The 14,041-nt window shown below is 37.0% G+C and overlaps 2 protein-coding genes across 6 annotated transcripts in view; one reads left to right on the forward strand and one right to left on the reverse strand.

Moving 5' to 3' along the window:
* The window catches only part of LOC145454449 (uncharacterized), a 44,487-nt gene that overhangs the window by 14,525 nt on the left and 15,921 nt on the right, over nucleotides 1–14,041 (reverse strand). For all 4 annotated transcript variants that reach the window (XM_080332441.1, XM_080332440.1, XM_080332443.1 and 1 more), the window contains 4 exons: nucleotides 13,064–13,194; nucleotides 12,121–12,253; nucleotides 11,007–11,084; nucleotides 9,153–9,233 (listed from right to left, as the gene is read on the reverse strand). In XM_080332441.1, the coding sequence (XP_080188567.1) occupies nucleotides 9,153–9,233; nucleotides 11,007–11,084; nucleotides 12,121–12,253; nucleotides 13,064–13,194 (423 nt within the window). The remainder of the gene's footprint in view (nucleotides 1–9,152; nucleotides 9,234–11,006; nucleotides 11,085–12,120; nucleotides 12,254–13,063; nucleotides 13,195–14,041) is intronic.
* Nucleotides 1,570–13,498, forward strand: LOC145454477 (free fatty acid receptor 4-like). Of its 2 annotated transcripts, none has more exons than XM_080332473.1 (7): nucleotides 1,570–3,585; nucleotides 4,266–4,437; nucleotides 5,561–5,759; nucleotides 6,105–6,279; nucleotides 6,346–6,461; nucleotides 7,059–7,198; nucleotides 8,212–9,156. In XM_080332473.1, the coding sequence occupies exons 1-7, from the start codon at nucleotides 3,324–3,326 to the stop codon at nucleotides 8,450–8,452; spliced, it is 1,305 nt and encodes a 434-aa protein (XP_080188599.1). In that variant the 5' UTR covers nucleotides 1,570–3,323; the 3' UTR covers nucleotides 8,453–9,156. The 2 variants fall into 2 exon arrangements, with proteins under 2 accessions (XP_080188599.1, XP_080188600.1); XM_080332474.1 differs by lacking the exon at nucleotides 8,212–9,156 and adding an exon at nucleotides 13,480–13,498 and having other exon boundaries at nucleotides 2,638–3,585.

The following is a 14,041-nucleotide window of genomic DNA, read 5'->3' on the forward strand; positions in this document are numbered from 1 at the left end:
ACAAATCCGATAAGATTACAAAATGGAATGTGGCCAAAATTTAAAATCTCATTTTAGTATCAACACTGTTGGACACACAATGACGGATCGGTGATAGTGTGGAAGTATTGATGTGTTTTAACCGGATTTCACGACATAGACGCTACCCAGCTGAACAGCTGTTCTGAAAGGCCATATATTTTGAGGACAATACAAAATGGACAATGCCCAAAAGCATTCGAAATCTCGGCAAACATGGTCAAAAAAATCGTGCAGCTTACGGCACGGACACAATCAAAAGCCTTCATCAACCAAATACCTTTGACAACATATTTATGATGAAGTGCCAATGCAACGACAGTAAGTGCAAAAGTATGCTAGTCATCAGCCTTACTCATACTCAAGGTAGAAGTAGTTCTCGAATTCTAATCAAATACTATCAATGTATTTATAAGTAAGGAAAACCTCATATAGGAGTAGGACAGCAAGGAATATGAAGTTATTGGTATCTGGGAATGCTTGATACATCTGAAAACGAATCTTGCATGAATTGTAACATATCGACTTTTGCAACAGCCAAAAAAATGTGTGTTTGTGTTTGAGAAAGTTGTTTAATTTGAGACTCATAAAATACACAAGAGATTGAAAGGTACTTGCATTAACTAGTAAATTGGCATGCCACTACCAATCCGACATCAGATGATATCGGCAGGAAGACAGATGTGATATTAGACTTCATGAACGGACTCACCCAAAGATATTTGGAAGCAACAACTGTGGTGAAACATGATGCTGATGTAATTGGTCTTTGCAGCTTATTCAAGAGGATGACTATTTTGCGTCTGTTTGTTTTGTCTAGTATTGGGTGGTAGGTTTCTACTTTCAATGGCAATTTTTCAAGTTAGCACCTACCGTTATAAACAAACCATCAATTTATTGTAAGCATTGTACCCACGAGTTGGTCTTGAAATTTATTATCATTGTATTATGCATTGATCATCACAGGGTTGGGTAGGTTCAAAGTCAAGGGGTAGCTGATGTAATGTAACATATGTTGGTATGTACGGTGATCTGTACATACGCACTGACGGCATCACAGCGACAGCATCCGGCAAGGATGTTAAAGTATCACCACAAATTGTTTACTTTTATGGTCATGTTTTGACAACTCTGATTCAGCAAATCAAACAAACATCTCCTCTTATCAAACAATGTTAGCATCATAATTATCATAAAATGGTAGTTAAGTTGTTTGAACGTTACATCTAATCAGGCTACGGATAGGATACCAACAAGTAGTAAAAATGCATCGTTGATTTCAGCATAAAATGAGCAAGACATATGGAGAAAGGATCGTAAAGCTTGGATAGAAGATGTGTCAATATGTATATGCGATTATGCGTGCATCATATGAAGTCACAATCGCCGTAGTTTGAAAGTGTCAGCATTAGGGCACGAGTTGGTTTATATTATAATGATTAGAGATCGAAACCTTGTATATATTAGAACAGGAAAATTCCAATCCGAATATCCTGTAGACAGAGCGAAGTAAAATAGTTTTATCCGGGCTTAATTTGTTTAAATAACGAGTTTTCTCAATAAAAGCAGCTCTACAGCACCTATATACTGCAAATGGTTGATGTATCTCAAAGAAAATAATCTTTTTGTTGACTTGGTGCTCCAGTTCCAAGAGTTAAATACAATGAATAAAACAAATAAACAATCAATTCTTGATGATCGCAATATAGCATACATCAATTCGCCTTGGAAATGTACATAGGGTGACCATGACCAAATATGTAACGGCATGCACTTTGAGAGGATGTAAAAAAAAAGGAAGACTGGCAACTAAACCGGTCGCAAGATTTCAGAAAGGAAGGATCCAATCAAAATCAGGAATAGTAATCGTCAGGTTACAATGCTAAGCGAGATTACAGTAACTCTAATAAATCTGCCGATATAATATGTGTACGTGATTACACGACATTCGACGAGGCTTATTACGTCAATTTGCCAGTGTCATACAAAAATTTTCAAATAAATTCTCAAGGATTAATGTTTGTTGAGACACACTCAGATTTCGGTAACCAATTGATCGGGCAAACATGTTTTGTAGCCATTTTGCATGCACACATGGTAGGAAGTAAAATCCATGAACCAATCATCCAGATTAGGTATGACTCCGGCATGAATCAATAACAAACCGGCAATGAATGTTACCACGGGATCAACACAGTTCCTTAGAAAAATGTGGATATTGATAATAGGAGATGCAAAGAGAAATCCCTGATCAAGACAACCGAGCATAGAAAGGTTTGCAGAGAATAAAATTCAGAGTAGGATTGTGATGGCGACAGTACTAGGAATTAGTTAAAAATACCAGTTTTAGCAGGTAACATATTTACGTATTGAAAATTTGACCTACTCACGATTTCAGATATAGAAAGGACGGCAATGCTTAATAAGAATCAACGTGTAAGATTGCGAGAAGATATTTATATTTTTCAAGCATTGAAATACAGGTTGTTTACTCCTCACGAACTTCTTACCATACTTTCACATGGATTGAGTTGTAGCAAACTTGTGAAGAAGAGGATTCACAGATGCCAGTTTCAAAATATGCAGGAATAAAAAGTCAATCATTTACTTGTTGCAAGTCACAAATATTACTGTGGTTGTGGTAGCCAAGGGGATTTGGAGATTACTCACAGATTTGGGAGTCACCTCCGATTAATTTTTAATGTAGCAGTGACTTTGGTCAGGTCAATCTTCCACATAACTTGAAGAATACAATTCGAGTAGAAGGTAGACCAAATGCTGTGATAAAAGTCTCAGTATTCAGTAAGAGAGAGTAGCAATTTTGTTAAGATGTGATGAAATTGTATAACGATTGGTACGATTCCCAAGACCTTAAAGTAGTATTTCAAGTAACCTTGAACTCATTGCAGTAGTAGGATATCAGATTTCAGCATAGATTCAGTCGGGTTTGATAGAAACAGGTGCGTTATCAATATGATAATTTAGTAACCAAGTGAAATAGGATAAGTACTAGTCTATGCTTGTGCAAATACCGTTCTTGTTGATATCGTATATGTTTCAGCGAATTTTAGATCGAGTTGATACAGGCAGTGTTTATTTGGTCACTACTTAATTAACATTTGTAACGTTTTACGGAATCAATGGCGCATTATCACTAAGATCCATTATAAATTAGAACAGCAAACAGAATTCGCTAAACAAACAGATTTGGCTGTTTCAGAAATCCAGAATCTTAACAACACTTAACTAAATAAAATTTACACATGGACTGAAAAGATCGCTCAACGCTTCCGTGCCTTCACAGTATGGGAACAGAATGCTTGGACCGTTCTGGGATACAATGCTCTTATGTCGAAGTGTATACCGAAGTCAACGGCTACCCACAAAACAACACAGTCTTTACTTGGTGGTTGACATTGGCTCACAGTCCTTACGATGCGGAGTCAACAGCGGAATTTTCTGTGTTATTAATCATTGCAATCACGGCCGTAATAGCAAACATACTGGTTTTAATGGTGATAGTAAGCAATAAGAAGTTGATCAAGATTCCAACACATCAATATACCGGTAAGTCAGGGTAAATCTGTATTTGTTAACTGCAATATCAATTCATCTCAGTAATGCAGTACTTCTACTTTTCCAGGTAGCCTACTCAAGTGGTTATGTTTTAGACTAGTTGTTTTTTAGTTTGGAATTTGAAAAGTATAAGGTAGTTTTGTGACAAGTTTACATTTCTATCAATAATGAACTTGTCGCAAGAACCACATTAAATATTCCCTATATCACGTAACTGAATCTATTTTAAAAAATAATACCTGTTTGCATTTGTAGCATGAAACAGAGAAAGTAAGCACCTCCCATTAACTGCAAAAAGTATGTGACCCTTTGACCAAATCTACTCTCTTAAACTACTTACCTCATTAGTTTTAGACCTTACATTTTGTTCTTCTATTTGATGCAGTTTTTACATGTCTTGTAAATTGTTAGTTTTACTTTTAACTGAGCCACAAATTATGGTGTAACCCCTACTTCTATTTGATTAGGAACGCTGAATACTTAGACCCCTCTGCTTTTTTAATCAAATGTTTGTAAGTATTTAGGTGTTGAGATTGTAGTTGTAATTGTAATGTATGACACGCTCATATTTCATCACATGATTAGCACCGTTGTCAAGCGTATGGTCCTTGACCTTTTGTTACTTGTTCAATCCGATTTATTAAAGCTTCTGTATTGTCTCTCCGATTCAGCTGCACAGAATGTCAACTACCTATTATTCATCTGTGTTGCGCCAATGATGCTGTCCGCTAGAAGAGTATACATGTGGACACTGTCTGAAGCTTTATGTAAATCAATACTTTACACATTCTCTGTGAGCACTTTCATTGCGATTTGGCTGTTTGTATTCATAAGCATGGACAGGTGAGTACGGTAGAGTTTGGCATGCATACATTGCCTTCGTTCAATTGGTTTTAAATAGGACTTTTGGCTATTATGAAGATCTTTATCAAGATTCATTGGTTTATCTGCGGCTGTGCTGCATTTGAATGGCATCTGACGGTCACACAAAGATTTTGATCCGATCCAAATATTGATAGACACTTGACACATAGGTCTGAATATCGATGCTCTAGCGATGTGAAAATGCTAGGTGGTGTATGCTTTCACGCTTCGCCCAGTACATTCTGTGTGAGTGATTTAACTCAAACTCTGGTAGCTTGGTTCTGGCATATATAGAACTATTCTTCATAGAAGTAGAGGAAAACTTTCCCAATACATTTTTAAACATTGAATCATTCAAGTAGCCTCGATTGATCACTTTGATGTTGATAGTTTGTTGAGATGCGTTCTCTAAGTAGGAGCAGATATTGCAATACATTCTTGAGAATGTATTGAGAATGTATTTCACGAATGTCTGAGTATTGTAAATGCAGACTCAGGTTTAGTCAGGATTAATACTGCAATCGATTTGATAGTTATGGTACTTTCCTAATTACGGTACTAAAAATAATTTCAAAATCGAGACATCATTGTGTGATGTGTGATTGAGTGATAAAGGGGCATCTGCAAATACACTTGCTTTTTGCCTAATATGAATAAGCCGTCCCACATCTGTTGATTAGTTAATTGTCAATATCAGAATGTGACAGACACTCCATCCATAAATCTGTTACGCAATTACTAAGAGCGAATAACAGCAGAAGGATTTCTACCTGAAAACAAACAGAATTACGTACGCAACATAATGATCTGAAAATCAATGGACATTAACATATATATTGCTGATTTAAAACCTCTTACAATAATCAATAACAATACAAGAAAAGAAGTGGCTACACTCAATTGGATGACAGCTCATTATCAGAGGTTATAAGGGTGTTTCATGATGACCGATGGTACTAGTCACACCATGACAGACTAACCTACATATTTAATTTTGGTTTGAAATGATGGTAAATAACTCTCACAGAAGAGATTTATTGACGCCGTTTGAAGTATGGTGTAACCTGACCAGGCTATTTACCTTCGCTAATATTCTCCGCAGGCACATACACGTCGTCCAATCCGTGAAAAGAAGTCGGTTGGCGGGAGTTTATCCGAAATATCCGTCAATGGCAATTTTAGTAATGGTGGTTTTTAGCGTTTTATTTTATATTCCTCTCGGCTTGAATTTTAAAGTACTGCCAGTCATCGAGGATCTATGTACCGAATCGACTAAATGCTTCATGAACAACAACCAAACTGTGAGTTAACTTTATTCTGTTAGTTAGCCACATTCACTTAGATAAGCTACGTACTTATTAGATATTATACATTATGATACATAGGACTCTACTTTTGTGAACGATTTCAGCCAATGAAATTAGTCACACATATTTACCAAAAGCACAACCTGAATATATAAATATACAGAATTTTACATCACATCTTCAATGTAATTAACACCAGTGATTTCTTCTGATAACTTGTCCCTAAATTTAAAACCATTTATCGTAGGACCGGTCATGGATTTATACAGCCAATGTGAGGAGGCTACTTGACTGACAATGCCTTTGCTTGTTCACGTTTTGAGAACTGAAAATTTTCAGGTCAAAATTTGCGCAAGCATATGGAAATCAGACCCGGGTGCGCTCACCTGGAACATATTAATGTTGCTCATCTCTTATATAATACCATCCCTATTAATTTCATATAATTATTGGGAAATTTATCACAACGTCAGAAAGATCCGTAAGCGAGTCCAGAAACGACGAGGAAACAAAGGTAAACATGGCGATTGAGCAATTTTCAATATGGTAATACAGTTTTACAGTTAATTGGCTTTTACAGCATCTAGAAGGGAAGCGGAAATCCAAGTCACAATCACATGCGGACTGCTGGTGATCATATTCCTCATGATGTGGACACCTGTTTTCATTGTTTTATTTCTAGTTCAGTTTGCAAGGGTAAGAGCAAGTACTATTGCATCATTCACACATAAGAAAGTATTATACATAGTACGTTGTAATATTGTAAATAATACAAACGCAACTACATTTTGATCAAGGGTCAGAGTCAGCATTGACCTGTGTCTGACATTGGTCAATACAAAGTGAAACTTCGAAATTCTGAATCTATTATCAAAGATTTTACCAAGCTGTGGTACATGCCAAGTAATTATTTATTGCTTGCAAAGTACGAGTGTTATTATTATCTTGTTTCAAGCAACCTAACATACCTAATTTAGATTTTGGATTCAATTGAGAATATGAGTCCTGACATAATCCTGAAATAGGTTTTTACTGGATGCATAGCTATCATGAGACACAAACCTACTCCCATCAGCGTTTTGCATGCTTTTAATTGTGTGTTTAAATGCATTGCTATAACACTTGTACTTGATGGTTACGAGTGGCAATTTGACCATCAGTTTGCACACAAGCAACAAATTATTTTGGAACACCAAAATTAGGATGTTCAGGCAATTTCATTTTCATGCAATTTCATGATTCACGATCCTTGATCCCATGATCATTTCATGATCCTCTTTGCATATTGTTCAGGTTCAAGACGAGAATCACCATATTGTATCGGCCGACGTTTTTTATTGGGTGTTTTGCTGCACTTTAGCAAATGCCGTGGTTAACCCAATGGTGTACGCGTGCATGAATAAGAAATTCCTGCAAGCTTGGGAGGATTACAGGTGAATACATATTTTTCAATCGAGAGTTTTTCAATGTAGAATATGAAGATTGATGCACAGTACAATGATTGTTCAATCGTCAAAATCACGGTATATTTAATAATTATTATTTCACTCCGGTATCTAGAAATATTTGACCTGTGGTCATTATGATAATCATGGCAAATATTGGATTCCCTTTGCATTTTTAAATCGATTTTGATGATCCAGCTTCAAAATGATTTCTCTAACATCTTGTGCCTACAGGTATAGTATGGTCAATGACCAGATATCAAGTGATGTAAATTTGAGGTATACTGATGTGAAATCACATATTACAATATCATTGAAAGCAAAGGGATTAGGAAGCACACGTAATAAAATGGATTCATTACACTAATAGACTTTTATAGCTGGGATAGTACAATATGCAGTGAATCTTCCAGCCAGATATTCAGCCGGCCATCTGCCATTGATAAATAATTATATAACATAAATACAATGAAAATGATGTTATTTTCTCTCAATAAGGTCATACCGCTTTGTTCCGCATTATTTGTCCTGTGACATCAGATTCCATGTATAAAATGCTATTCTTGGAAATGTAACATAATTTGTATTTATATATCGAAAGTCATATCTTCTAATTTGTCGGTATCCAGCAGTATTTAGTAGAGAAAAGCGGTGTTATAGGTTATAACTCTCTTATAGGACTTTCATAAGAGTGCATGCGATATCACAGTCTCAACCTGCAGTTCAATTTCACTCACAAAACTACTTTCCTCTTATCGATATCAAAATATACAAAGTATGTGGCTCCGCCGAAAAAAATTGCTGTGGAAATGTCTAACAGGTAAGCACTTGGGAAAGTATTGCAAGTTGGCAAAACCTACTGGAGTACTCAGAAGAAGTAGAAATACTTCGTTAGTGACCAACTCTAGATACTGCAAGCATATGCGGCAATGCCAGACTCATCACGAGTTCCACTAAAGGAATGCCAAATTGAACCTGATCGAAAATGATTAAAATTCCAGCTTTCCCGTAATCGGAAAATCCGCATGCTGTCAAAACCTTCTCGGCCTTTGCGCAAGCGACACGGAAGAATCAACAACCACCGAACGTCTACCGAGATGCCACGAAAATCGAGTTGAAATGGAAGACGCGCCAGCCAACGACACCACAGAACGGAGCGATTCTCAGCCGGATGGTAAAGAGGGACAATGCCAACGCAACATTTCTTTCGTTGTAGTAACTGCACAGGAAGACACAGCGTGAATGTGGAATTCCAGTATAAAGAAAGTGTTGGCATTGGTGCTTCAATATATATTGACGGCGCCCAACGATGCAAATATCTAACTCCAATGTACTCCCAATTACTAAGAGACGGGCTAATCAGACTATGCACAGTACCGTTGTCAACACATATCTTAACATCCCTTGTTTCCGTTAGCCAAGGCAGACAAGTATTTTCACCGTTTGCTTCAATTTTGCTGTCTCGCTGTTGAACTAGACATATTTATATTAATGGCAAATTCAGCAGGTTCTAAATTCTTCCAGTATTATCTTTTATCAGTACTGTACATCTCATTATTAACAGTTGCGGGATTGGGAATTTATTCATGCCTTGTCAAGATGTTAAAATCTTTTTTTTTGTCGTGAATCTTTCCTTGTGTCGAAATTGTCACTGACCCTCCCAGCACATCAGCCTTGAATATCGTTACCATTAAATAATCTCTTACACGCCAATAATTCCATACATGTCTCTACAGACGACAGACGCCTCGTGCATCAGATTTAATGTGAGACGGGCTATTGAATGAAAAACTGCTACACCTCAATGTTTTATTGTCAGTTCCATCACCTTGCAAAGTATTCTATTTTGACTTGCATCTATGAATATGATCATCGTCGCAGATTTTGTGCGATTCCGACGTTTCTTTGCACTAACAGTCGACAAAGAATAAATTACACGTACCATACTTTCGAGCTTTTCCAATAGATTCTCGTCCAGCTTTTCGCTAGTCTCAGCATCAGGCTGTCTCTTTTCGTCGTGAAACTAGGCAGAGAAGAGAAAACATTTGTGAACAGGCGCAGGCCAGTAATATTTGGTAAGCGTAATTAGACGAGTCAAAACCTAATCAGTTTACTTCTCGGTTTGAAAAACCGACTCGTGGTACAGAACTTGAAAAATTAATCATAAATAATAGAATCTTCATCACAAAATCTTTCTTTACATTCTTTAAAGCTTTCTGATTGACTTCTTGAAACTGGTAGTACGATATAAATTATTACCACGTCATATTACTGTATCAGCTGTCAAAATAGCGACACAGCTTGGCATACAAAATGAAAAAAGTGAAGAATTGCGATTCGATTGGAGAACATTAAATGCCGTTTCAATTTCGTTATTTGCATTTATTTACCTTTGTATTGACGATTGCTGAGCTAGTTGCTGAGTGTCAATCGAACAGCTTTGAAGAATGTAAAGAAATATATTGTGATGAACATTCTATTGCACGTATATCTCAGAACTCCCGTGAAGCAAATTCAAAAAGTGCATTTGGTTAAGGGGCCGGATACATTTACCAGTTCATCGAAGGTGGCTACTTTTGACACTGCAATACGTTGGTTCGGAACAAACCCAAAACAAATAATGGCTCTACAAACAGGTGCAATCTTAGAAAATATATTCCTTTACTATGATACAGGGGGCAGGGGCTATTTCACGCAGTTCTCATGATGATTTCGTTCTTAAAAGTGATGCAAAATGCCAATTGTGAAAAGTAGGAAGCTTTGCCTAAAATATTATTCAACTGTAAGTGGAAGTGCAAACACTTGAGTTACTAGTGCAAGTAGGCAAAAATACTCAATACTAAAGAGTACAATTACTTTGTGCCTGACCAGTTGTGCGGCCATTGTATGTTGATATCAACAGGTGCGTAGTAATAAAAAAATACTCTAGTCATTTATTTGTTCTCAAACGGGGGCCGCAAAGAATTTTCAGGGGGTCCGCAAAGCCTCGGAATTTGCAAAATGGTGGATAACCTGATTTGTATTTTTTTTTAATTGGAGAAATCATGAGGCAGTTTCGCTCCGTAACTGCTACAACTTCAGAACTCACATAAATAGTACGGCTATATGAGTTTGAACATTTTACTGTGAAAACTCATTTTAATCGCCAAATTGCCAATAGGTATACAAAGTTACAAACATATCGCTGTTTAGAGATTATGTTTTGTTGGCGTTTTGGAAAAAAAATTGTTTTTCTCCTGTGATAAACCGCCATTTCAGAAAAACTTCAAGATGAGCTGCTGATAGAAATAACCAGACTGAACGTTATATGTTCATTAAAGACATGTTTCTCAATTTTGGTGCCATATATGTTGCGATCATATGCAAATCAGTCGTTAGAAGCGTTAGGGGTTATTTCTACATTCGCCACCACCTATCTTTGTGGAAAGGCGTTTTCGGAACTCCTTCAATCTAAAATCGACGGCGCGGATTTTCAAGACACGACCGCGTATATCAAGAAATGCGGCTACATAATTCGCTTTGAAATACTAAAAGACTTCCTAATTTCTAGCTAAGTAATATGTTATTTTCAAGAAAACTCATTTTGTTGCGTTCATCAGTAGCCTACAATTACTATTTACCCAAGACAGATGACGATTGCACGAAAATTGAGCAAAATTTGAACTAAAACTGTGGGGGTGTCCGCGAAGACAAAAAGGTTGAGAACCACTGTTACAAACGCTTGCCTTATAGTAAGTACAATCAGAAGAGTAAATGACGGTACGAGCTCATAGCAGTTGAAAACATCCTGTCATACCTTTACGCTGACATCAGCTGGTATCAATCTTTGCCTTTCTGCATTACCAGAAGAGCGTCTTGATTTCTTTACGATGCGCTATGGAAGAAATATAACAATGGAAGCAGTACAATGTCGTCCGACGGAATATCGAACAATCAGAATTGATAAATATCATGAATGTTATGACCATGACAGTATTATTGGTCACTTAATCATCATATTTCATCATTTCAGTCATGATGTGAAGCTTGAAGTCAGGATTTCAGTGGTTTAAAATTTTTGGATATATACTTATAACTAGGGCGAGTCAAAATTAGGTCAAAATTGTAGTGTTAGGTTTAAAAATGTCAAAATTGTTTACAAAGTCAAACCTTTTTTGCATCCTGCATTTTGTTTGTATCTTAGATTTTGCACTGTCAGTGAACTTATCATTTGACATTTTACAGCTTGTCTGCTCATTGTGAATCATAAACATTCAAATGGAATAAATAGTTTGGCATGGTGTTATGTTCAACGTACCACAATATCCCAACTGAAGCAAGACTGCTTGGGCTTGCAGGGTTCTTATATCAAAAAGAGCATGATGAAAAATTGTGATGTAGACGCCATTGCCAGAATGAAGCAACACGGTTTGTCACCAGCAGTGTACGCACAACTTCAGTGTTGTCAGCCAACAACTGCTGCTGTTGAACGTTCTTTCTCCATTCTTGGCAAGCTATTCAGTAAGGACAGACACTTTCTACCCGAGAATGTAGGGAAATATCTTTCGTTATACTACAAAATTTCTAATTATTTCTACCATAATGCATACTGTAACTACTGGAATTCTTCATAGGGCCAGATTTCGTTAAAATAAAGTTTTTTTATGCAAAAATTTGTCAGTTTTTGATGCAAAAAAGTTTTTTCAGGCAAAACTACTTTGTAAAGGACAGAAAGAATTCCAACCAGAAATAAAGATAAGTAGTACAATTCTAACGTTTTGTAGGAAAACACCTAATTTGCATACGTTAGGTAAAATTTGGTCAAGATTAAGATTGTTAAGGTCAAAAAGTGCCAAAATTTTGATTTTTTAGGTCAAAATCTTTCGTTTTTTAGGTAAAAAAAAACGCCCTACTTATTACAATATAAATACCCGAATCGATGGCGGTTGCCCAGTGTTGTCTGACGATTTCTTCCTCTGGTTTGCTTTCAAAGATTCTACGGCAAACGCGGCGTTCATTCCGCTCTTGAGCATTCGTTTCGATTTCATGTTTTTATTCGCAGATCTGAGAGAGAAAGACTTGATAATAACCCTAATGACAAATGCCAGGAAATGCATAATAAAATAGTTGCAAGTTAGAGATATGCTGTTTGGTGTTTGTATCTAGTATTACGTGACAACTTTAATATAGGCATGAGTAAAGTAATGGTTGAACGGTCCACTAATAGTTCCTCAACACTGGCTGATGCAGTGTTTGATTGACTCGAGTCATGACTTGACTTGACTCGAGTCACCTCAAAAAATCGAAACGGCTTGACTTGATTCGAGTCGCCATCAAAAATCGATTGACTTGACTTGACTCGAGTCAAAACGTGCAATGACTCGAGATCACCTGTGACTCAAAGGTAGTGACTTGATCCCAGCACTCGACCTTCATTTATCTAGCCTTACTGATCCCATAACACTCTTGTCCAAATTCAGAACCAATGGCAGTCTAATAGTAAAATAAACGCGTCCTTGACCAGTAGGCCCACTGCTAACTCTCGTGTCAGATACTAGAACTAAGTAGAGAAAGAACTTACTGAGTTGAAGGCAGGAATAACAGGATGTGTTGCGTGAAGAATACCAGCAGAGTTCGCAGCAGAATTATATTTAAAATCTTCTAGGTTTCAAGTAGGCAGTGAAATCGTTTTGTATGGTTCTGACAACATTGTGGCGTTACCAGTTAACTAGGAGGCAAATACAATGGATTGACCCAAATTGCTATGATGTCGACCAAAATCCTAGCCTGGATTTTATTCTAGGTTCATTTTACAAATTTCCCTCCAATAGACTTAAAAGTAAAAGAACAAAACCCCCATATCGCTCATGTAACCTTGATGCAGTTCCGTTCTCTTCACGAATCTCCTCAAATTTCGGTTCTTGGCCCTTCTTCATCTTCTTATAAGCTTTAGCGACCAGCACTGCGGTGCCCAGATTCTTCCCCAAGTCAAACTCATCACCTTCCTTCAAGAAGATAAGAATTGAGAAATCTGTACTCTCACGACACTGCAATGGACACTGGACAGTCAATATCCACTAAGGACCCTAACTATGAAGCACGGCAAGCAATAGCGTGCTCCATCAAAAATCGTATTCCACAAAGTCTCAAAAACTAGGTTCAAATATAATATTGCTGGCAGCAGGGTTTCGTGGCAGTCCACACAGAAAGTCTACACACCATTAAATCAATCATAAACTATTGGCAATCTTGAAGTTCCTGATACAGGGTTGGCATTCAACAGACATCAGCTAATCGACAATGCTGCCTAGAGAATGAAGTAAATATCCAACAACAGCATTATTCAAGTAGTTGCCATAACAGATAATACAATTCCTATGCACACAATGCTTACATTTCAAGCAATTGAAGTGTCTCTTATTACTATCAAGTTGTTGGACGCCATTGTAGATGGAAGCATGTGTGAAGTTAATCAAGGAAGCAAAAAAGACCCGATTTCGGCACATGAAGAACAAAGCAAAGAACACACAAGTAGTTCTAAATTGATTCGAACAAACATTGTGACACTTTATTTCACAGGCTTTCTACAGCAATGAAGTATGACATAGGATCCCAGTAAGTGTGCCGGTGTTTGCTTTTTTGCCATCGGAAAGATTACAGGTTTGTGTTAGGATGACAAATTTTCACAGTAAAAATAGCTTTGAGCCAGGAAAAACTAGTAATTATGAGACACAGCAGAGCTCAGAAGTAGAACATCATGTCCAACTTACAAAGAAAATTTGATGGACATACGAAGTACAGAGTTTTTATACCATGGGTAATTTGCTTATTAATGACTTTGGGCATTTTCGA

This window comes from Botryllus schlosseri, chromosome 13 (genome assembly GCF_051294905.1).
Source record: "Botryllus schlosseri isolate E-star chromosome 13, Bs_hap1, whole genome shotgun sequence".
In the NCBI taxonomy this organism is placed as follows: Eukaryota; Metazoa; Chordata; class Ascidiacea; order Stolidobranchia; family Styelidae; genus Botryllus; species Botryllus schlosseri.